The 23,385-nt window shown below is 45.5% G+C and overlaps 1 protein-coding gene, 1 long non-coding RNA gene and 1 other non-coding gene across 4 annotated transcripts; all 3 read right to left on the bottom strand.

Moving 5' to 3' along the window:
- Positions 1 to 1,932: 1,932 nt before the first annotated feature.
- On the bottom strand, positions 1,933 to 18,729 carry NARS1 (asparaginyl-tRNA synthetase 1). Of its 2 annotated transcripts, none has more exons than XM_006044859.3 (15): positions 18,477 to 18,729; positions 17,024 to 17,103; positions 14,782 to 14,847; positions 14,599 to 14,691; positions 14,426 to 14,515; positions 13,433 to 13,511; positions 12,345 to 12,415; positions 10,899 to 10,985; positions 9,190 to 9,411; positions 8,885 to 9,084; positions 8,354 to 8,489; positions 6,529 to 6,642; positions 4,222 to 4,353; positions 3,806 to 3,937; positions 1,933 to 3,061 (listed from the first exon to the last, which is right to left on the bottom strand). In XM_006044859.3, the coding sequence occupies exons 1-15, from the start codon at positions 18,517 to 18,519 to the stop codon at positions 2,930 to 2,932; spliced, it is 1,677 nt and encodes a 558-aa protein (XP_006044921.1). In that variant the 5' UTR covers positions 18,520 to 18,729; the 3' UTR covers positions 1,933 to 2,929. The 2 variants fall into 2 exon arrangements, with proteins under 2 accessions (XP_006044921.1, XP_006044920.1); XM_006044858.3 differs by having other exon boundaries at positions 17,024 to 17,106; positions 18,477 to 18,727.
- A 1,419-nt stretch (positions 18,730 to 20,148) lies between these two features.
- Positions 20,149 to 20,253, bottom strand: LOC112581484. Its single transcript, XR_003106065.1, has one exon. It is a non-coding gene; the product is annotated as a U6 spliceosomal RNA (small nuclear RNA).
- Positions 20,254 to 22,212: 1,959 nt separating this feature from the next.
- LOC123331166 lies at positions 22,213 to 23,385 on the bottom strand. Its single transcript, XR_006547675.2, has 2 exons — positions 22,886 to 23,385; positions 22,213 to 22,425 (listed from the first exon to the last, which is right to left on the bottom strand). It is a non-coding gene; the product is annotated as an uncharacterized LOC123331166 (long non-coding RNA).

The raw sequence follows: 23,385 nt of genomic DNA, 5'->3' as shown, positions 1-23,385 counted from the left end.
TGAATGAAATAATATGATCCTAAGTTTAATATCATTCAAGCTTTGGAGTTTAAACTTCATTCTGTCACTTTTAACCATGTATCTTCAGGAATGATTTTTAACCTTTCTCAGCCATTATCTCAGGAATAATAAGTGCTATTAGAGGGCTATAAATATAAAATTTATATACTGTATAAATTAACAATTTATATAAACTATCACAGGCTACTGTGGGGGTTAAGGCACGTGACAGTACATGGCTGACACGAAGCAGTACTCCTTTTGCGAATTTCCCAGTATGACCTGAAAGCTAACGAGTCCACAGGTATAGTGTTTTTGTGGCTATTGGTCAATATTGAACAGTCTCAGCTTTACCTGTGTTCCCATTTCAACCCTGAGGCTAGGAACACTCTCAAAAGAGATGAATGTGAAATCATGAGGCTCTACAGTGATGAGAGGCTTAAGGTTGGCTTCAGAAGTGGGAGGTAGCTACTTGGTGACAGTCAACCTAACTCTGCCACAGCCTCACCTGCGCGGGCTTTTAAAAAATATGCTGGGACTTTCTTGGTAGTCCAGTGGCTAAGACTCCATGCTCCTAAGGCAGGGGGCCCGGGTTCAATTCCTGGTTGGGGAACTACATCCTATATGCCAGAGCTAAGACTCAGCACAGCCAAATAAATTAAAAAAAAAAAAAAAAGAGTCCTGGGTCGATCCCTGAAATTCAGATTCTACTTGTCTGTGATGAGGCCTGAGCACCAGTATGCTTACAGTCCCAAGTGACCTCCGTATGTAGGACGGTTGCTTCTGATAGTCATATTACTCTACACTAAATGAGAAATGTTGGGGACTTCCTGGTGGTCCAGTGGCTAAGACTCCCCACTCCCAATGCAGGGGGCCCAGGCTCGACCCCTGGTCAGGGAACTAGATCCCGCGTGCCACAGCTGAGAGTTCGCGTGCCATGAACACCTGCCACAGCCACGTAAACGAACAGGGAACTTTTAGAAAATGCTAGAGGCTGCCGGATGGGAGGAGTCGGGTGGCCAGAAATGGCTGCAGGACATTGACCAAAACGGAGAGCTTAGTATGGGGTTGGCCGAAAAGCTTGTTCAGGTTTTTCCACGAGATGGTGCAGAAAAACCTGAACAAACTTTTTGGCCAACCCAAAACTGAAGTCATTTGAATTGCTGTGAAAATTAACCTCCCACCCGTCTCCAAAACTTGCAACAGGTCAGCTACACAAGTACCCACGGTGCAGGGGATTGCCGGTGTGAGAATCACACAACAGGGAGAGGTTATGGGCCATGAGACGAGCCCTACCAGAGCAGGGACTCAGAACCCGGGTGTCTGTGAGGTGGACGCTTGGCGGGGATGTGCTGGGGTGTGGCGCTCGGGTCACAGTGACAACCAGAGCGAAGGGAACGTAAGCCCACGTGCCTAAGGTTTGCTGCTTGGATTCCTGGTTTGATGTCACCTTGACTCCCTTATCCCCACCTAGTCCCATTGCTTTCCGTCCGTATTTAAGATGCTTGACCAATTTATACAATTAAAATGCATGAGTCTAATCTCCTCACCTAAATTCTGATCAAGTGAATTGCCTAGTTGAATCCAATTAAAGCTCATTCACATTCTAACCAGTATTTCTTATTTAAAGATAGAGGCCAAATATACTACAAATACACCCATTTACATGTGTCATTTCACTTAACTGCAAAATAAGATACACTCTAATGTGTCCAGAAACACAACAAGGATTATAAAAGTGATGTAACTAGCACCCACATCTAATTTTAAAAACACCTTCCTTTTCCTTACCATGTATTTAGTAACACCTACTAAATTCAGTAATATCTAATTTCACATATACAAATCATGAAAAGTATTTTAAAAATACAAAAGGCACGAATTAACGTGAAACAGAGACATTTAGCTTTAAAAAATTAAGTTGGCAAAGAGTTTTTACATGTGTCCATTTATTGATTGCTGCGAATAGAGCTTATTGAGAATACACTGACATGCATTTGAGGGGAGAAATTAACCAAACCTGAAAGGAAGCCATTCAATAAGCCTGAGAGTTAATAAGGTAGGAGAGATTAGATCTAAAGACACAGTATGTGGGGTGACGCCAACCACCACAGAGGGCTGTCCTTAAGATGCCAGCTGCAAACGCTTTGGGAACTTCTCTGTTCTGAATTACTGTGGAACTACCAGGAGAGAGAGATCACCCTGCCTCTTTAAACTAATGCGAGAAAGCAAGCTGTTCACTGATGTGCCAAAAACTTGCTGTCACTTCCAACTGTTTAAGGTAATTCCATTTTTACAAATTCCTCCACACCAATTTGTATGCTTTAGAGTTATAAGCAGCTATGAGATTTAGGAAAGATTCACAACGGATGCAAAAGATTGTAGTCATATCATTCCTGTATCTACTGATTTAGGCTCTGTTCTAATACTAGCAGATTTTTACAGCATATTGTCAATTTTTCCCCAAGGTGTTGAACTCATTGATACGATAAAGTGGTATAAATGAAAAGAATTCCATTTATACTTAAAAGGACAGAGAGATTAAATTACTGGAATGTCTAAGATCATAATTTTAAATTATTTAATGATATATGTGGTATATACGACATAAAGATTGTAACCTAAAGGTGGATAAAGCGCTGAGACATACTTCTAACTGCAAAGCTATAAGCCAGTTTTTCCCAAACTTTGTAATGGGTATTTTTTCCTTAAAATGATAACATCAATGTTACTTGATATTCAAAATGTTTTGAACTGCTTTCTGTGGTAGCAGGAATAAAAAAGAGAAAACAGAAACGGACATACCCCCGTGGAATTAAAAAAAAAAAAGCGGGGGGAAGATTTTGGCTTCTTTTTTTTTTTAAGAGGCAGTCTGTTCCTTCCACGAACCGTGTTCTCTCCTTAAAGCTCTGGGGGTTGGGGGGACCGATCATGGCTTGCAGCGCTGGACAAACCGAGGGTACAAGCACACATCTCGGATGTGGTATCTGTCCAGAATCCAGGTTAAGAATCGTTCCAAGCCCAGGCCATAGCCACCATGTGGACACGTGCCATATTTTCTCTGTTAGAGAGAGAGAGAGACAGAGGAATAAAGGCTTAGTGTACAATTTTGTTTAAAATAGTGAAAGTTTTCTGCTGTAAAATGAGTCAGCTTATTGTGGTTAAGGGATCAACCCTTGGACTTCCCTGGGGATCCAGTGGTTAAGAATCTGCCTGCCAATGCTGGGGACACAGGTTTGATCCCTGGTCTGGGAAGATCCCACGTGCTCAGGAGCAGCTAAGCCCGGACACCGCAATTCCTGAGGCCCGCACACCCTAGAGCCCTGCTCCACCGCAGTGAGAAGCCTGTGCCCTGCAACAATGACCAGCGCAGCCAAAAACAAACAAGGGATTCGACCCTTAAGCTACATTCCTTCATGGACCACATGGGGAAAAAATACTTGGATATGAAAAATAAACCAGGGATTTAACACCCTAGAAAGAAAATATTTCACACTTCAAATTAAGCTAATGTCTGTTTATCAGAAAAAAGGAACAACTAGATATTAGTAGGATCTGATGACACATTTTTAAAAACTCGGTAGCAACGAGCGAGGCCAGCAGTTAACAGGTTTTCAAATTAAGTTAACATATTAGTGGCCAAAGACAAATCCCGCAATGCTCACACACATTATTAAAACCACGAGACTGAATACAGCTCCTTCACATGCTAAGGTACCACCCTGAATTCTTCTGACGATTTCAATTTAAACAGAACTATTATGTTGAAAAAACGTTAAAGGGTTTATTTAATAAAAGTTTTTACCTGATCCGTGTACCAGTAATAGGGAGTGGGGTCAATCCCTTCTCTTTTGTAACCTGCCAGGATCTCTTCATTATCCCAGATACGCATGGAGCCACCCACGATCTCACCAACATTGGGCATCAACACGTCGACCTTTCAGAATGAGTAAATAAAACAGTAAAGATCAGGCTCTCAGTCATGGCACTGCTCTAGAGTTTGAATGGAAATCACTAAAAGCGTCTGATGATCGTGCCAAACCAAGTATGACTCAAATGCCGTAATTCAACAAGGCAGGTTAAACGCCATCAGAGCGCAGAAAACACTTCCTGAAATGCTGGAGATTTATAAAAAAATATCTGCTATGAGCTGTGTCTTATTCCAACGCCCCCACCCCCCACCCTTCAGAAGCAAAATCACTATCTGAATCCTAGACTGACAGATTCGGTGAGCCGGGGGTCCTCGGGACAGCGCTGCATGTAGAAGGACTTGATCTCCACGGGAAAGCGACACAGCAAGATGGGCTCGTTGATGGTGTCCGTCATCAGTCTCTCTGGAGCTTCCGGGATATCCTGAGGTTAGACAGGGGCTTCATGAACATCTAGACCTCGAAAGGCGCCCTGGCAGAAGCAGCTCTCTGATCCAGCAGCAGTCCGCCATCTTACTCACCCAACAGAGCCCAGAACACACGTCCACCCATAACCCATGACCACGCGGGTGTAAGGGACCATCTCTGTAAGCAGATCTGCCTCCTCCTACATTACATCTGTGCCACGTCACGAGGAATAAACATACACACACACACACAGGGGTGATATACTGCTCCATTATCCCTTTCCAATGGCCAGTTTTATCTGGGTCTGAAGCAAACGCAGTCCACCCAGTCCCATAAGGTGTAAGATAATCAGCAAATGCTTCTCAACGTCATTGATCTATACACACACACTATGTTATTAATAACACCAATCTTTAAACTCCCCTGTTATCTCCGCTCCTTTCCTGTTACAATAAATCTGCATGCCTTCAACAGTCCTAAGACACAGCTGTAAGACAAATAACCAGTGTCGAATTTATAAGTGTAACCACACCTGCAGTAGTTAGCCAAGAGAGGTTAGATGATGATGAATCAAGTTAATCTGTTTTCCGCTCACGCATCCTTCAGTAAACCACACATAAATTCAAGTTCAAACTGAAAAAACTCATCCTGGTAAAAACTGATTGGAAAGAATGGGGCAAGACTGATTTAAGGTTAAGCACTGAGGGCGCTCCCCCGTCGCCGGGCACAGTGGCTTGCAAGCTCTCGCCCTGGAGCCCTGCGCCCTCTACAGTCCAGAGAGGAAATGAGAGGTGAGCGGGAGAGCTCTTCACATGCTAACTGCAGGAGAAGGGTCTCACTGCGTGTCCCAGGGGCTGGAGACCTCTGCTCTATCCTAGCCCCCTCCTGTGTGTGGGATGATGCCAACGTGGAGAGGAAATGCTGACAGGCTCAGAGGACTGCCTGCCGGGCCCTGAACTCAGTAAGTCCTCTGACTTTACAAGCGGACGTTACCTCCAAGGCAGACAGGGAATCAGACAGCGGGGTCGCTGGCCTCTGTTACCCAGCAGCGAGGACAGAGGTGGGACTGAAGCCCACCTGGGGGGCTCGCGTTCTTTCCACTCAATCCCACCAGCCTGCTGGACTAGGTGGTGACGGCGCTCAGGTCTTCAGCACAGAGTCTGGTTTCACACAAGGTCAACCGAACTCATGAAACAATTAAAGTAACTTATAGAAGCTTAGTACACTGTCCTCGCTAATTTCTTTCTAAAAATGAAACAAAAATCACATATTTCCTTTGTAAAACAGATTTGCAAACACTATATAAGGAGTGGTTAAATGCACAAGGAGGCGGGTTTGGAATAGTGCTGATAACCTGCTCCCACACACTGCTGGGGGGTGCTCCCGGGCAAGGCACACATGCTCCGCGTATCTGGGGTGCTGGGCCACCTTCACCATCAAAGCCTTCTCTCCTGGTTTTACACTTTAACCAGTGGCTATTTTCTTCTTTGAACCTCCTCCATATGAAGGAGTTCACTGTTCAGTCCACTGTTATGGAGGAAGGAAGTATTCTTGCCTGGGCAATCCCATGGACAGAGGAGCCTGGCGGGAAGAGTCCATGGGGAAGCACAGAGTCAGACATGACTGAGTGACTAACACTTTCACTTTTTATCCTTTTTGAAAGTCAGTTACTTTCTCCAGAAAACCAAAACGAGCACACACAGATGCCAAGGCTTTGCACGTGACTTCAAAGTTCACAACGTCCTGAAGGGTCCTGCCAGTCTAGAGAATCACAGCCAGAGCTAGTAAGAACAGGACTTACGGGACGTTCTGAAGGGTCCTGCCAGTCTAGATTACTACAACCAGAGCTAGTAAGAACAGGACTTACGGGACGTTCTGAAGCGTCCTGCCAGTCTAGAGAATCACAACCAGAGCTAGTAAGAACAGGACTTACGGGAGAGGAATGAGACAAAGGAGGGGGTGTGAAGGCTACAAACTGGCTAATATGTACTGAGGACCCCAGAAAAGGCACTGCCCCAAGGAGCACTCGATGCCTACTGAGCCATGGATCCTCAGACACGCCCAGGAAGGAGGGTCTGTGGTTATCGTTTATTTAACAAGCAGATGCCTCCTACATTGCTGGTGACCGGAAGCAGCAATCCACTGAAGCATGAGGCTCCCTTTGACACAGTGACTACAGAGGAATTCGTACCTCTCCAAATTCATAGAAAGTTCCGTCTTCTTTCTTTATGTTGTGTTCTTTCAGCCACACAATCGCATCTGAATAGTTCATCCGTTTGAAAGGCCGTTTAGGGGGCTTAAAATTCTACAGCAGAAAGGAAAAACATGGTGTATGTAAAGAAACCATTCACACGAACATTTCAAGAGATATTTACCGTTATATCAGATATTACTTCATGAACGTCAGGACTTGTTCATTGACGCTGGCGGCAGAGGAGCAGAAGCATAAAGGGAGGGGTGGATGTGGATGTGTTCGTGTTTATATTTTGAGGATAATGCGTGTGGACATTTCTTGGTACTACAGGAACACACTATTTAGTAATTAATTCAAGGGAAACATACCTCCTTGCTAATACTTTTTAATAGTTTGGATCAAATAATGAGTCCTCTTAGAAGCGTTATACTTTGTGTACTGTTGATTTAGGTCTCATTTTTAATTGAACATTAAGGGAATTTTAATCCTAACTCTGCCAATATCTTTATCTAGAGGCTTGTTGCCCTTTTTGTCTTCTCTGAAATTTTTGTCGCCAAGAAAGGCTGGATTACATTCTTTTTCCTTCCAGATTGAGCTGGTGTAGTGCATTCTTGTTTATCAAAATACTCATAGCTTTGGGACTTTGAAATGGTAAATATTCATGATGTGTGAAAACAGTATGATACATAACTGTTATGATCTTAATTATATAAAAATGGATGCTTAGTTGTGAACACACACACATAAGAGCTAGAAGGGCTAGAAGAGCTAGAGCAAACTGCTTGTGATTACGAATGACTTTGTTTTCTGCATCTTGAGTGTTTTTGGTTTCCTATTATGCCATGTTAACTTTTAAGAAATAAAAGCTATTTTTAAACCTTAAAAAAAATTCTTTCAGACTTAAAAGCAACTTGGGGAATTCTCTGGCAGTCCAGTGGTTAGGACTCTGCATTTCCACTGCCAAGCATCCAGCTGGAACTAAGATCCCACAAGCCATACAGTGCAGTCAAACACCCACTCCCCAAAACTGGACATCCCTAAAAATGGAAAACACATACCAACTTTCTATGTAAGTTAAAATACTACGAAATTATTGGCAATGACTAGTATCCAATTTTAGTCTTTAAAATATCAGTCTGGAAATGGGTGAAGGGGATCAAAAAGTACAAACTTCCAGGTACAAAAGAGGTTAAGTCCCAATAGGATGTGATGTATGACATGGTGACTATAATCAATAATACTATATTATAAATTTGAAAGTTGATAGGAAAGGATCTTGAAAGGTTGCATCACAAGAAAAAAGCTGTAACTAGGTGTGACGTGGGGTCATCTTCTGTTTTTAAAAATCTTATTTATTTTTGGCTGCGCTGGGTCTGCGTTGCGGTGTGCAGGCTTCTCACTGCGGGGGCTTCTCTTGGGGGCACAGGCCCAGCGCACGTGGGCTCCATAGTTGTGGTGTGCAGGCCCAGTAGCCCCGAGGCATATGCAACCCTCCCAGGCCGGCAGGTGGGCCCTCAACCACTGGACCACCAGGGAAGCCCCGTTTTCTAATATATATATATATATATATATATATATATATATATATCTCTCTCTCTCTCTCTCAAGGCATTAGGGTGTACACCTGAAAGTAATATGTTATATATCAATTATACTTCAAAAAACCAGTCATTTTATTTCAAAGCTCACCAAGCTATTAAATCTGTAAAAATCGAGAATGTGGATCCCCAAGCTATTAAATCTGTAAAAATCGAGAACGTGGACCTTGCTGCCTTCTAAAGCAGAACCCTCATTTCATGTCTCCAAACAACGGCAGGCCTACCGGGTTGAGGTCGCGCACTATGCTTCCTGCAGGTGATTTTAGGACTCTATCGACCACGTCACACACCAAGTCCTCCAGGCGGTTCAGGAGCTCCTCGAAGGTCAGGAAAGGACACTCGGCTTCCACGTGAGTGTATCTGAGGAACACGACACTAGGTCAGAGCTGCCCTTCTTTCCACTAAGTTTCTCTAGAGCAAGGATCTTAACACTGGGAAACTCCACTGTGCTAATCAACTCCCAACTCTGCAAATTAGTTTTAGCCTACCCGACTTCCTTTCCCCCTCCTTAATGATTTCTTGTTTATTCCCCAACACATAAAGGATCAAGAGAGAGCAATCACAGACCTTCGTGAGCTACGAGGTAGAACTTCTTGGACAGTTTCCATTAACTCATTCAAGTACCCTTTATAAAACCTCTCAATACTTCAGAGGTTTTTACACAGACTGTCATTTACCTCCATGAAGATTGCTTCTCTGAACGTGCCTTCTCAGAAAACAAAATTTAAAACGAAAGCAAAAAGACAACCGCATACTCAGCCAGGTGTCTTCGTGTTCTGGACTGTTCTGCCCTGTATGACTGTGCGATGCAAAAGACGTCCCCCAGAGCTGGAATGCAGGTCTCCAGGTAGAGCTGAGAGGACTGCGTCAGATACGCCTCTTCCCCAAAATAGTCGAGCTTGAAGAGCGTGGCGCCGCCTTCCACCTGTGTTTGCACCAACGTTGGAGGAGTGATCTGCGCCAACAAGCAGGAAAGGGGTAAACAGGCCTTCTGTGAGCACCAGGCCCAAGGTCACACACGCGAAGGGCGTCGTCTACGGGGATGACCGCGCGCACTTACTTCGTGGTACCCCCTGTCGAAGAAGTGGTCTCTGAAGCACCTGGTGATCACGGAGCGCGCCTTCAGGATTTTGGACATGTTCTCCCCCCGGATCATCATGTGTCTGTTGTTGAGCTGGACGTCCACGTCGGACTCCTCGTTGATCAAGTTGTCAGCACCTCCAGCGGGGGCCAACCCAATCAGCTCCCAGAAGTCGCAGCTCAGCTCGTGGCCCCCCGGAGCCTACAGATTTAAACAGGGCGGGGAGGAAGAGAGGGAAGGAGGAGACAGAAAGTGTACAGGGCGAGGGAGCCTCACTCGTGGCAACATTTTCAGTAAGCTCATATTTCTAAGAACCTATCTTTACCAGCCTACCCTTCTAAACACAAAGACCCAGTAACTGAATTTCATATTGACAGATTTAATATTTCTTTCAGAGTAAATCACACACACACACTTTTTATAAAACAGAAAAGCACAAGCTAGAAAATAAACTATAATCCCATGACCTGGAGTAACCACTAACTACTATCAACATTTTAGTAGATCTTCCAGCCTTTGCCCAATAATTCAAAAGTAACGTGAAAATTCCTTAAATACCAAGGTTTTACTAAAAGATGTTTCTCTCTGGAACATATAGATAGTAAAAATTCCAATCCTCCCTAATAATCCCATCAAAAGCCTTGTATGTAGAAGCCACACAATGTGGAATATATAGGCATCTTGGTGCCCAACACTGGCAGCAGGAAACACCAAGACAGCCACTCCATTGTGCAATCGCATTACTTACAAGGCAAATCCAGTGACCCTGAACCAGATATTCACTCCTAATACAGGTTCTTTACATGGACTCAGGGAGTCTCTTTTACCAGTGTTTCTAGTCTCTTGGGAGGACCCCATGGGCTCCCTCTGCTGCTTAATATGTCATCTTTGTTTTCTTTCCCAGAAACCAATCCAACCACAGTTGTTGCTTGAACAATAATTACCAACAAGTAGCTCTTAACTCGGAGAAGGCGATGGCACCCCACTCCAGTACTCTTGCCTGGAAAATCCCATGGACGGAGGAGCCTGGTGGGCTGCAGTCCATGGGGTCGCTAAGAGTCAGACACGACTGAGCGACTTCACTTTCACTTTTCACTTTCACGCATTGGAGAAGGAAATGGCAACCCACTCCAGTGTTCTTGCCTGGAGAATCCCAGGGATGGGGGAGCCTGGCAGGCTGCCGTCTATGGGGTCGCACAGAGTCGGACACGACTGAAGTGACTTAGCAGCAGCAGCAGCTCTTAACTGGTACTAGGTGGCATGTGTGTTGGTTGGGGAACAAACAATTCTGACTGTCAGAGTTATATTTAAGTTTTTTTTTTTTTAAGAGCCTTTCAAATTCTGTTTTAAAAGTTTCAAATTTAGATTACTGTTCTTTCCTGAAACACTTCCAGTAGATGAAATTTTTATTTTCACCTAGCTGAGAAATTATTCACATATAAACAGCAAGTTATTCTCGCCCTTGAAGATTATTCAGTAATTCTTTAGGCTGAAAATCACTGAGATTGTTACATCATACAAGCTGTACAGCACACATATTTCACTGGAAAAGGAAAAGGCACTCTAAAGTTAGCAAGGGCATCACATCTTTATATTTATAATTATAATGCTAAATTCCAAAAAAAACCACAAAGACACTGGAAAGCAACAAGCATAGCACTCTTCACTCAGCAACTCCACACACTCACCTGCTTGCCCTTTGGGGTAAGATTCAGCGTTCCACACACCGCGACGCTGCTCTCGGTGGACAAGACGACGCCACTGTAACACTGGCACTACGACAAGATCAAGTTCAAATTTAGCTGCTCACATTTCTAGTAAAACACTCTACCATACAGAGAGCAAAGGCGGTTATTTATAAACAAGTTATCTAGTCCAAAACTAGTAAAATAAAAGGCGGCCATTCAACCAAACATTTATCTATATGTAGATACACACACACATGTGCACGCATCCTACGTGTACGTGCATACATGTGTGTGCACACATTAGTCCACATCTCTCTTAAAAAGTGAAGAACTTTATACGGGAGGGATAGGCCATCGACACCTGAATCCACTAATCATAAGGACGACTGGAATGATGTGATTCATGATGCGACGTAATTGAAAGAAGACAGCTATGTCCATGAAGTAGTTATATCAAGAAGACCTGAATATGATCAGACCTAACCTCCAGCTTGTAAGAAACAAAAAGGATAGAGGAACATTTACACCGTATGATGCAATCGACCAATCCAGAATGTAACAAGCCCTACAGGACAAATGACCCAATTCTTTCCAATAACTGCATGGGGGAATGCAGTGGGGAAAAGAAAATGAAAGGGGAGAACTGCTATAGACTGAGACAGATTTCAGAGACATTATCAACTAAAGGCAACACGTAGCTCTTGTTCCGATCCTCATTCGAACTAACCAACTGTAAAAAGACATCATGTATCAATTGGGAGAATCTGACTGGGTATTTTTTTGGGGGGGGGGTGTGATAATGGTAGTGTGGTTATATTAAAAATATTTCTTCCTGGGGAAGCATATGCAAGTATGTTTACATGAAATATGATGTCTGGGAGATAAACTGGGGGGGGGGAATAAACCAGAACTGGCAATATATTAGTTATTAAAGATTTAATGTGTATCCGTCCCAAATCCCTATGTTGAAACCCTTTCTTGCCACGTGATGCTGTTAGGAGGTGGGGCCTTTGAGAGGTAGTTAGGATTACATCAGGGCATGAGGGTGGAACCCTCATGAATGGGATTAATGCTTTCCCTTCTCTGCAAGCTGAGGATGTGGATACAACAGGAAGTGGGCAGTCTGCAACCCGGAAGAAGGCCCTCACCAGAACCTGACCACGCCAGCACCCTGATCTGGACTTCCAACCACTAGAACCGTGAGAAATAAACTTCTGTTGTTACCACGCCCCCCAGTTTATGGCACTCAGTCACAGCAGCCTAACTAAGACATTACTGAGGCTGAGAGAGAAGCCTGGGAGCTTTCCTCCTGCTGTTCCATTTTTGAGATGTTTGAAATTTCCCATAATAACAGTTCCAGATGCCCAAATTCCCTAAACTAACAATAAAGGAACCTATTGAAAAAAATCAAATATTCAGCCATCGTAAATATGAGAAAATGTTTACCAAATCATCTGACAAGACACACTGGAGAAAACCCGTACCGTCCCGCAACACCAGAAACATTAAATTCTTTCCTAAAAATGAGAAAGAGGACATTTAGCCGGACTGTTCTTGAGGCACCTGAAAGCACTTTCTCATAATTTAATCGTTTATGAAGGAACTGCCAAGTTTAAATGTGGAAAATTCAAACCTCCTACGGGGCCTTGTTCCTTTGAAGTAGTGTCACTACTCAGTATCTGGAAAGTATTTCACCTTCTTACTGTATTTGCAAACCCCATGCGGGCCTCCTGACCCACAGCATGAGGGGAAAGCAAGGCCGTACACATGGCAGTCGAGGGACTGCGTCTCCTTCACCCCCAAGTCCCCTGCAACGGCCAGCACAGCGCGTCCCCTGGAGGTGACACACACGGCCACACGGAATCACTCGTGGCTTTTTATGCCCCGTTTCTTTTTTTATGAAGGATTTGATAACCACTTACAATAAAAGACATGCAAAACCATAATAATAATGAAAAGAGAAAGCAAAACATCAGGACCAAGTACAAATATGCTAATCATAAACCAGCACGGACCCCAGTGAAGTTTCAGATTTGGCTCTGCACTTTCTGTAGGCACCCCCTGCTTTCCATTACATAATTCAGTGCAGCTCAGCAAACACTTCCTGGATACCTCCTGATCACTGTATCCAGGATCAAAGGATACAACCGATTGTATCCAATACAGTTAAGCAACATTTAAATTATTAAACTTTCAATAGTTGTACTAAAAGAATGACCTTAGGATATAAATCACTGTTTCCTTTAAAGAGCTAGCATTCCCAAACAAAAATACCCTCCAGTAAATGCTTTTTCTTATGTTCTTCATTTAAGACTAGGGATACAGAAAAAACATTTTTTTTTATAGTACATGCCTTTTTATTTCTTGATTTGTCTAAATATTTGTATTGAAATGAATGAATCTTTTCTTAAACTATTTTGTGTGCCTTTTTTAAAAATATAAATTTATTTAATTGGAAGCTAATTACTTGACAATATTGTACTAGAGATATTGAAAATTAAAGAGAGAGAGAAAAGTTCAACTCTGCCAGTTACCTTGCCTACGCAGCCTGTGGACCCAGCCAAATACCTTTATCCTTTGGCCTCTATATCCTTCTAGTTCCCGAATCTTCACCTGTCAAGTTAAAGTAAATAACATTTGACCCAGCATGTCATTCATCACATACCAACTTTGTCACGAATATCGGATGGGTGGCAGTAAAGTGTTAAAAAACCACAACTGACGTAAAACTGCAGATAGCCACTCCACCGCAGGTCAGAGCCAGAAAATCTCACCACACCAGAGGGGTTAAAAACAAAAATCCAAGTTTTCTTTCTCTTAGTGCAAAACTGGCTGTGCGAAACACCCAGAACTTCAGATATTGCTACATAAAGTCAATGAGTCAATAAAATTCAAGGCAGCAACAACCCTAGTCCATGCAGAGCCCCTTCCCTGACCTCCCGGACCCTCCTGCCACCCTGGGAGGTGGATGCTTCCAAGGCTGGCTTTTCATCCGGGGGATGGAGGGGAGCGGCAAGGGGAGGAAGGGTCTGGCAGGTGTGGCCAAGCACACAGCTCCCTCACTAAGGAAGCAAGAAAAACACAACAATTCAGCAGCAATAATAACTATTCTCTTCTAGAAAGAACAAAAATATAATCCAATTTAAAAAAAAATCATGAAAAACTTTTTCTCTTAAGAGGTCATGAGAATCATGGATTTCAACCTCTTCCTTTTACGGTGAGGAAACTGCCCTCAGGGAGGGTAAAATCACGTGACTGAGACCCACAGCCCACCAGGCCCAGATGCCAGGGCTGCCAGCTTTCAGTGGGGACAGAATGTGTTCAACATGGAGATCACTCAATTTTATTAAAAAGTGAGCCCCACAAAGACCAGACTCACAACTCTCCAGCACTACTGCTCTCTCTTCCTTCTGAAAGAAAAGACAAAGAGTGCAAAGACCAGAGCAGGCAGCACGATCCTCAGACACAGAAAGTAACAGTGTGACCCGGGGGTCCACCATATGTGAAACAACATGCATCACACTTACACATTTCGGCTCTGGAAGACTTGGGTCATTTTTAATGGTAATCTTCTTTGCTTCTTCCAGGTTCTTCTCTCTTCGCAAATTGTCTTCTGCCTAGTTTTAATAAGTGGGCAATCTGTTAACATGGCATCTGGTGTCCTAAACTGAAAAACGTTCACAGAGCACTCACTGCTCACCTCTTTCTTCTCCCGGGACTCACTCTTCATCTGCTCCCTGTGCCACAGCTTCCTAATGTTCTTCATCTGGGTCTTAGAAATAACATCCCACCTCTGGAGAGATAAATAGACATTTAGTGTTTTCCAGATCTCTGTATTCTAATGAAAAGTTCTTCACAAAATCAAGTTCTGGATTTACCTTACCTCATTTTCTTTTTGTGAATCTACGTAAATGGTAGGAAAGGGTTCTTTTCCAACTGTCATCAAAGCCTTGGGGAAGGGAGAAAAAGGACATTCCTTTAACATCATGCAATGTTTAAAATTAAGGTAACACCTGACTCACGAGGTAACTTCCATCACCTAGAACATCATCAAGAGCCCAGAAGAAAACATGAAGACCCCACCAGCCAAAAGTCAATGCTGATAGAAGGCACAGCTGAATGTACTAAGATTGTGCTTAAAGTAGACCATCCTTCCTGAACAATCCTAGCAATGTCATTTTACACAGTGATGTAGTTCCCCATACTAGTGAACAAGAAGCAACAGATCTTAAGGGGCCACAGGGACCAGCAGGAAGTATGCTGACAACTGAAGGGACAGCCATCAGCAGAGGCCAACTGCAGAGCAGCTCCAGATGGTTAATCCTCACGAAGGATCCAGGCAAGTCATTTCAGAAACTCTCAACAACATAATGGTCAGGGATGCAGAAGGCTAAGTTTCATTTAACTGGAAAAATTCCTATGTATAGAATATGTACCCCTTTTCAACCTTTCCAGATATACTGGAACATATCTGATATCACCGTATCATTTAATATCTTATAGTTTATATTCTTTTCTAAAAAAATTGATGGTTGGAAGTATGTAAAAAATAAGTATTTTATTAATTGCTTCAAGTATTCCTTCAAATCTGCTCCTAAATTATCATCAATCAAGAAACGTAATGAGTTGTTGTCTCCAGTATAACATCTGAAGCTTATGAAATCCGACTTTTTCTAAAGATGTAGCTTCCAAACCTGAAAAATACTTTTCTTCTTGATTGAACACCAGTCTCAACTCAATTACTGCTAAAGAGGAGGAGGGAACCTGGATCTTTTGGAAACATCCAACCGAGTTCAGCTTCTCCTTTTAACAATCAGACTTTGTAAGATGTTTGTAAATCACTAAGAGTTGATCTACTACCTGACAGTCTGTACTGATTCTTTCTTTGCTATCACACATTGAAAGGACCCAAGAGGAATTCTCCAAATCAGACAGGCACAGTTCTTGCTAACAGCATGCATTCATCTAAACTCTACTGTCAGTTCTGCGGAATCACCCCAACAATCTGAAATGAGAGTCTTCTACTAAGGTTTAAAACCAGTAAGATCCGTGTTTGACACACCAAAACATAATCAGAGTATGAGCTAAAAGAGGAGCCGATGGTCCTAGGACAGGAACACTTGATAATGACCTAAACAAATACCGTAACACAGCTCACAAGGGGGACTGGCCAGCCAGGATATACAGGAAAGTCAGGGCAGTGCTCTCCTTGGTGCCGGGCACTATCCAGCTTCCTTCTGTAGCAGCTGTGGCCATTCCAGTCAACAGACAAGGCCACAGATACCTCCAGAGGGATGGCTTCCTGGCCCTACCCCGTAACCTAATACAATCAGATACCTACCTCCTAAATCCAAGCTTTTGAAGAACTCATCTGCACTGTATTTGGCCTTTCATGTAAGTTGGCTTAGAGAACATGCTAAACTAACTGATGGAGTCTACTACCCTGAGAAACAATAATTTACTGTTAAATTAGCATCCCGGCTTTAGGCTCCAGACTCATGCAATCCTGAGAGCCTGTTCTGAGGAATGGGTCCCTTTCCTAGTACTGATATAAATCAGGTTCCTGAATCTCAAGGTTCAAGGTCACACCTGGATTCAAGTGGTAAATTCACCAAGAGAACTCTGAGGAGTCAGTTTGGAAGAAATGTTTGGAATAAACTCAGTATGACTATGGGAAGATAATTTTTATTTCTACAAGAATTAAAAAACTGATCATTTGACTCATTGGAGAGAAAAATTCCAAGATGCAATGCTGATGGTAAGGAAGAAAAGAAGACACCTATTAAAAATGTTCAAGGGGAACTCCCTGATAATCCAGAGGTTAGGGACTTGGTGTGCTCACTGCCAAAGGCCTGGCTTCAATCCCCGGCCGGAGAACTAAAAATCCCACAAGCCTCAAGGCGTATGTCCTCCCACCCCTCCGAAAAAGGAAGTTCAAATAACTTTAGGCATACAGCATCTAATACCCTTAAAGCTACATACCTGTATACACCCCTTACTTGCCCTTTTCGGAAAGTTCTCTTCAAATCTAGTGCTTGAGATAAGACTCCTGACAAGGCATATAATAACTGGCAGGAGTCATTAATAAATACAAAGTTGTTTTCCTAATGAGGAAGAGGCACTACCTTAAGGCCTGTTTTAAAAGGTTTCTCCTTGGTTCCATCACCGGTAACATCATTTCCCTCTCGGTCGGAGACGTACAGTTCTGCTGTTTTACAAAAAGAGAGTAAGTTACTCGTTTGGTCAATAATTACCAGTCACCTCATACTGCAGCTACTTTATCCATTCTTTATCTTTGTAAACAGAACAGGTATCTGATCAGTGAAAATTATCAAATTCCAGGGACTTCCCTGGAGAAGGCAATGGCACCCCAGTCCAGTAATCTTGCCTGGAAAATCCCATGGACAGAGGAGCCTGGTAGGCTACAGTCCACGGGGTCGCTAAGAGTCAGACACAACTGAGCAACTTCACTTTCACTTTTCACTTTCATGCACTGGAGAAGGAAATGGCAACCCACTCTAGTGTTCTTGCCTGGAGAATCCCAGGGACGGGGGAGCCTGTTGGGCTGCCATCTATGGGGTCGCACAGAGTCGGAAACGACTGCCGCAACTTAGCAGCAGCAGCAGCAGGAGGGACTTCCCTGCTGGTCTCGTGGTAACGACTGCACCCTGCCAATGCAGGAGGTGCGGGTTCCATTCCGGGATCCCTGAGATCCCACAGCCATGCTCGCAGCCAAAAGATACTTAAATTTTCTTTAATTAAAAAAATGTATCAAAGTCCAAAAGAAATTGTATCAGTTTATTTTCCCACTCCCCTCTCCAAGGACATCCATTCGGTAAGAAGAGACTGATCAAATTTAGCTTTTCAAAATGAACTTTGATCGTTTTCCTTTGTGATACTGCTTCTACTTGAATCCCAACAACAGAGCAAGGGCTTTGTAGTTGGCCAGACTGTCCAATTGGGATGTTGCACTTTAACAGCCAGGGACCCTGGAGAGTTCACTTAACCTTTCTGGGCTTGTTTCCAAGCCTGTAAAATGAGGGAAACGATACCCATATCTTAAAGTACTGAGGATGAAATATATAAATCGGATATCCTGGTGCCAGAGCACAGAAAATCAAAATAAACATCAGTTTCCTCTGGCCTTTAAAGAAAACCAAAAGTTCCGAAGGTAAACGAATTGCACAAGGGCCTCACAACTGTGAGCGGGCAGAGACATCACTTCGGATCTCCTACACCCTCTCCTTTGCCTACTGCACCAGATGGCCTCCCAGGCCCTTCCCACATAAACGAGGATGAGAGAGACAGGCATTCTCGAGTCGTCTCCTGAGGGTCACTCGGAAGACGCACACCCTCGGGGGCGGCCCTGAGGTCTGGCCGGGCCTCTCTCAGTGGAATCACGGGCTTTCCTTCAGCGGGGCCGCGCGGGGAGCCTGCGGCGCCCGGAGAAGCCCGGCCAGGCCCGGCGCGCCCGCCTCCACCCGCGCCCAGCGCTGAGAGCTTTACTCTGCAGGAACGCGGGGGCGGCCCGCGGCAGGGGCGCCACTCACACCGCCCCCCGACGCCGGCCTCACTCACCGAGCACCATCCCTGCGGCCGCCCTGACCACCTCCAAGGACATCGCCTCCAACACGCAGCCACCTGGCCTCCCCGCGGAGTGTGCGCCGGCAGCCTCCTCAACTCGGAGGTTGCATCATCGAACGTCGCGCAGAAGCAGTCGCCGTAAGTCACCGCATCGTCGCGGCTCCATTGGTTACGGGTGGTTACGGAGCTAGGGCGCGCGGCGCCGCAGCCGCCATCTTCGGTTCAGGCAGAGGCAACTTCCGGTTCCGGCGCCGCCTCCGGGCTACCCCCTCCCTTCCGGCTGCGCTGGAGACTCGAGGCGCAGAGGTCCCGCCAGGGGTCTCCTTGGCCCGAGACACCCCGGCAGCGCTGTAGTCCCAGTCCCTCCGGCCTCTATCTCCCCATCTTCCCTGCTGAGTCTCCTAGTTCCGCCCCACCCCTACCCCTGTTGTGGGCGCGGTCAGGCCCTCCTGGAAACCAGACCCAGGGCTTCATCCCAGATCCTCAGATCCTCCAGTGGAATTTATGTCGTCATCAAATTAATGACGATCCATGTCGTCATCAGCCGCGAGCTGGGGCGGAGGTAGGGGTGAGGGGCAGAGCTAGGGGTAGTCCTGTCTCCCATTCATTGCCTACCTTGAACATGAAGACGCTTTAACTTTCTAGCTTTACTGAGTTTAGGAATGTAATTCTGCGTCACTTGGATTATAGTGTGTGTTTTTAAAATTATCTTAAATTGGAGGATAATTGCTTTACAACGTTGTGTTGGTTTCTGCCCTACATCAGTCTGAATCAGCCGTGAATATACATATCCCCTCCCTCCATAGGGTGTATTTTTATTTTAACTTACAACCATCAGTATTAGGAAGGTCGTAACAATACCGTGTGAAGAACTGGGGCTTCAGATCTGGAATTCTGGTTCTGCCTGTCGCTGTGTGACTAGAGCTGAATGCACTAACCTAAACTTCAATCTCCCTGTTTGTGAAGGATGAATAAGTTCAGGGCCCAGCAGTCACAGGTAGTAAATAAAGGGTGGCTAGGGTCATCATTCTCAACTTACTGGTATACCAGTTTGTCTCTGAGTCAAAGGAAAACATACTTTGGTTATGGAAATAAATCCATAGGTAGGCTCAGAGTCTATCAAAAATATAAACCAGATACTTTGATTTAAGAATATTTCACCCAGTTTCATGGACTTTCCCCTTTCCCTCTTTGTTGAATGCTTGCTTTGCCCATGCCTTAGTTACTTACAGCTGAAAGGCAAATTATTATCTCAGGTAGCTTCTGAGGCTGAAGCACTGGGGAGTGAATGGGGGGCGGGTGGTATTCAGACCCAGGGTCTCTTCTGAATCAAGCTGTGGGGCAGGGGCTGCAGTCACCTGGTGGCTTGAGTAGGTGAGGATCTGGCTCTTGGCAAGAGGCTGTGGTTTCATGTCAGGTGGGCTCCTCAATGACAGGACAGCTGACTTTCCCCAGAAGTAAGTGGGGGGAGGGAGAGAGGCAGCGAGACTGTATCGGTTACCTATATTCTATATTGTAGAATAAATTACCCCCAAACTACAAGTGGCAGTTGTTTTCTCACACTGCCTGTGGACCAGGTCTCTAAAAAGGCTGCCATCAAGGTGTCATCTGGAGCTCATTTAAGATTGTTTTTTAGCAGTTTGTGATGAAAGTTGTGAGATAACACAAAAATACAGAACACTTCACAGATTTGTGTGCCGTCTTCGTACGGGGGCCATGCTAATCTCTGTTACCATTCCAGTTTTAGGAGATGTGCTGCCAAAGTGAGCAGAGTCTGAGATTCTTAAGTCTCACCTGGGTGATGCTCTTCCCAAAGGCTCCTGTGGGTGTCAGGAGGACTCACTTCCTCAGGCTGTTGGACTCAAGGCCTCAGTTCTTCACTGGCTCTTGGCCCGAGGTCTCCCTCAGCTCCTTGCCACGAGGCCTTTTCCGGTGGGCAGTGTCCTTCACCAGAGCAAGCGAACAAGAAGGCAAGAGAGTGTGCAGGCAAGACGGAAGCCACGGTCCTTGGTTTCCCATCCCTTTTGCCATATCCTGTTCCTTAGATTCGAGTCACTTGGTCCAGCCTACACTCCAGGAAAGGAGTTGTACACCAGGGCATGAATCCCAGGAGGTGGCAGGGATCCCAGGGCCATCTTAGGAAGCTACCTGCCACACCAACTAAAACCCAGACTGTAGTGCCTTTTCATAACCCAACCAACGAATGACATTTATCATTTCTGCTGTATTTTAACTGGTCACACAGACCAGCCCTACTACAATATGGGAGAAGACTACACAGGGGGTGAATTCCAGGGGGTGGAGATAAGTGGGGGCCATCTTAGAGGCTGCCATCACAGCCCAACCAGTGAATTTCTCGTCTTCATCCTGCACGGAGACCCCAGAGGCTGGCTCATGTAGACACATCAATGGGCTCTCTGTCTTTTGGGCAGATGTAGCCAGTAGGGAGCACTGGCAGGGATGGGGTGAGCTCGGGTTCTTCCTGCTCCACCTCCCTCATGGCAGGCTGGCTGCACCTTCACCTGAAGGCCACAGACTGTCATCTGAATTGTCCTTCATGCATTGAGTGTCATCTGATCCATAAAATTGGATGCACACAGAGATATCCCACTGTAAAGAGGAAAGAAAGCGCGTCTACAGGACTGGGCCTGAAGATTCCCAGAGCACCTGCTTTGATGGCACTGTTGCCTCTTCCCCAAGCCACACCCACAGACTCAGGGGATTTCCCCACGTCCAGTCTCTGACACCTGCATAATAGGCTGGCACAAGCCAGTATTACAGCCTTGCTTTGGTGCGGCTCTGAAAAGACAGTGGTGGGATGTCCCTGGCCATCCAATGGTTAAGACTCTGTGCTTCCAACGCACGGGGTACAAATTTGATCCCTGGTCAGGGACATGCCACATGCTGTGCAGTGCAGCCAATAAATAGATAAACTAAAAATAAAAAAGATATAGTTTTAAAAAGGAGAGTTTCAAAGGGGAATCGTCTCAGATGCTAGAACTCAGTGGATGACTGGCTTACCACGTAGGTGCGTAGAGGTAGCACAAGGGACTGATGGACACTGGCTAAAGGGTTGACCAGTTAATCAGGGGCTTAGAAGGAACAAGATTAGAGGTTAGGAATGGTGGTCTGGTGGGGAGGTATGTGGATGAATTTTTCTGAATGGGCACATAATGTGAAGATATCTTGCTCCATGTAAACACCCCTTAGAAGGCATTCGGTGGAGAGGGGGGTCTTTGTAAACTGTGGATGTTGGCTTTCCCTCCCCCACCCTCCAAGTCCCCCAGTGCTTGTTCAAAGAAACCATACACTGTGGCTACAGTAACAGGCTGGAGGCTATGAATGGGTTCAACTACATGGGCTTTCATCAAGGCTGAACTAGCTAGCTGATTACCACTACAGAGGACCCAGCTGACAACAATGGAAACTGATTTTGAAGACTTCAGTTCAGTCACTCAGTTGTGTATGACTCTGCAACCCCATGAACTGCAGCATGCCAGGCTTCCCTGTCCATCACCAACTCCTGGAGCTTACTCAAACTCATGTCCATCAAGTCGGTGATGCCAACCAACCTTCTCATCCTCTGTTGGCCCCTTCTCCTCCCGTCTTCAATCTTTCCCAGCATCAGGGTCTTTTCAAATGAGTCAGTTCTTCACATCAGGTGGCCAAAGTATTGGAGCTTCAGCTTTAGCATCAGTCCTTCCAATGAATATTCAGGACTGGTTTTCTTTGGGATTGACTGGTTTGATCTTGCAGTCCAAGGGACTCTCAAGAGTCTTCTCCAACACCACAGTTCAAAAGCATCATTTGAGGACTTGATGGGACACTAATCTTTGAGGCGACCCTGTGTCCCACTGGTGGCTGGTGAATTGCATTTAACCCCCGGGGTGAGTGAAGTCGCTCAGTCGTGTCCGACTCTTTGTGACCGCCGTCCATGGATTTTCTAGGCAAGAAAACTGGAGTGGGTTGCCATTTCCATCTCCAGAGGATCTTCCCCACCCAGGGATCAAACCCAGGTCTCCCACGTTGCAGGCAGACACTTTACCATCTGAGCCACCAGGGAAGCCCTTTAACCCCCAAAGGAGGCAGCAACATGCCCATCAACTATAGAGTGAGTCACCGTCCAGACAGGATGTACCCTCCCTGCCTACAGGGCCAGCATCTGTGGACTTGGATATGTCCTGTCCATCTCCACAGTACATAGCATCTTCTCTAACCAGGAAACACACTCAATGAAGAGTGACAAGAGGCTCATACGTTCTGGGGGCACTTAGCACAGAGCCTTACACTCCGTATGCGCTTGATAACTAGCTGTTGGACAGACTGATTTAGTCCAGCCTATCTCTCCGGAAACAGAACTTCCCTTTACAGATCGCGGAAAAGAGTCACTATCAAGAACAAACCGAAGTTTGTCGGTGCTCACGAGGGAATGAAGGAATTCAATGAATGGCCTTGCTCTTCTCTCTTCCTCCGACTCTGGCCAGCTGGGGGTGCCCTCTTCTGGTGGTCCTGGCTGTTCTGTCCCCGCGACCGCTCAGGGTTCTTCTGATCCCTGGGTGGAAATTCCCTTTGCTCCACCAGGAGCCGAAGGGGAGTCAGCATTCTAATACTATATGGGCCCCCGCGGGCCACCGTAGCGGGCCGCCGGCTTGCGCTCCGGGTTCCTTATGCCGGAGCCGCCATGCTGTCTCCGGGCACATCCGCGGTCCCACCCGTGGGCGCGGTTTCCCGGTGCGCGCGCACCTCCCAAGCGCGGCGGGAAAGCGGGGCCTCACGTTGTCCTCGGGGTGAAGCTCTCAGCGCGCAGCCTCCTAACCGAATCACAGGGCTCATTAGAGCTGCCTCAAGCGATCAGTTATTTGCTCCTGGAAACAGTTTTGGAGAGAGAAGCGGCGAAAATCCC

The sequence above is a fragment of the Bubalus bubalis genome, chromosome 22 (assembly GCF_019923935.1).
Source record: "Bubalus bubalis isolate 160015118507 breed Murrah chromosome 22, NDDB_SH_1, whole genome shotgun sequence".
NCBI lineage: Eukaryota > Metazoa > Chordata > Mammalia > Artiodactyla > Bovidae > Bubalus > Bubalus bubalis.
This window is presented reverse-complemented; position numbering and strand designations above follow the sequence as displayed.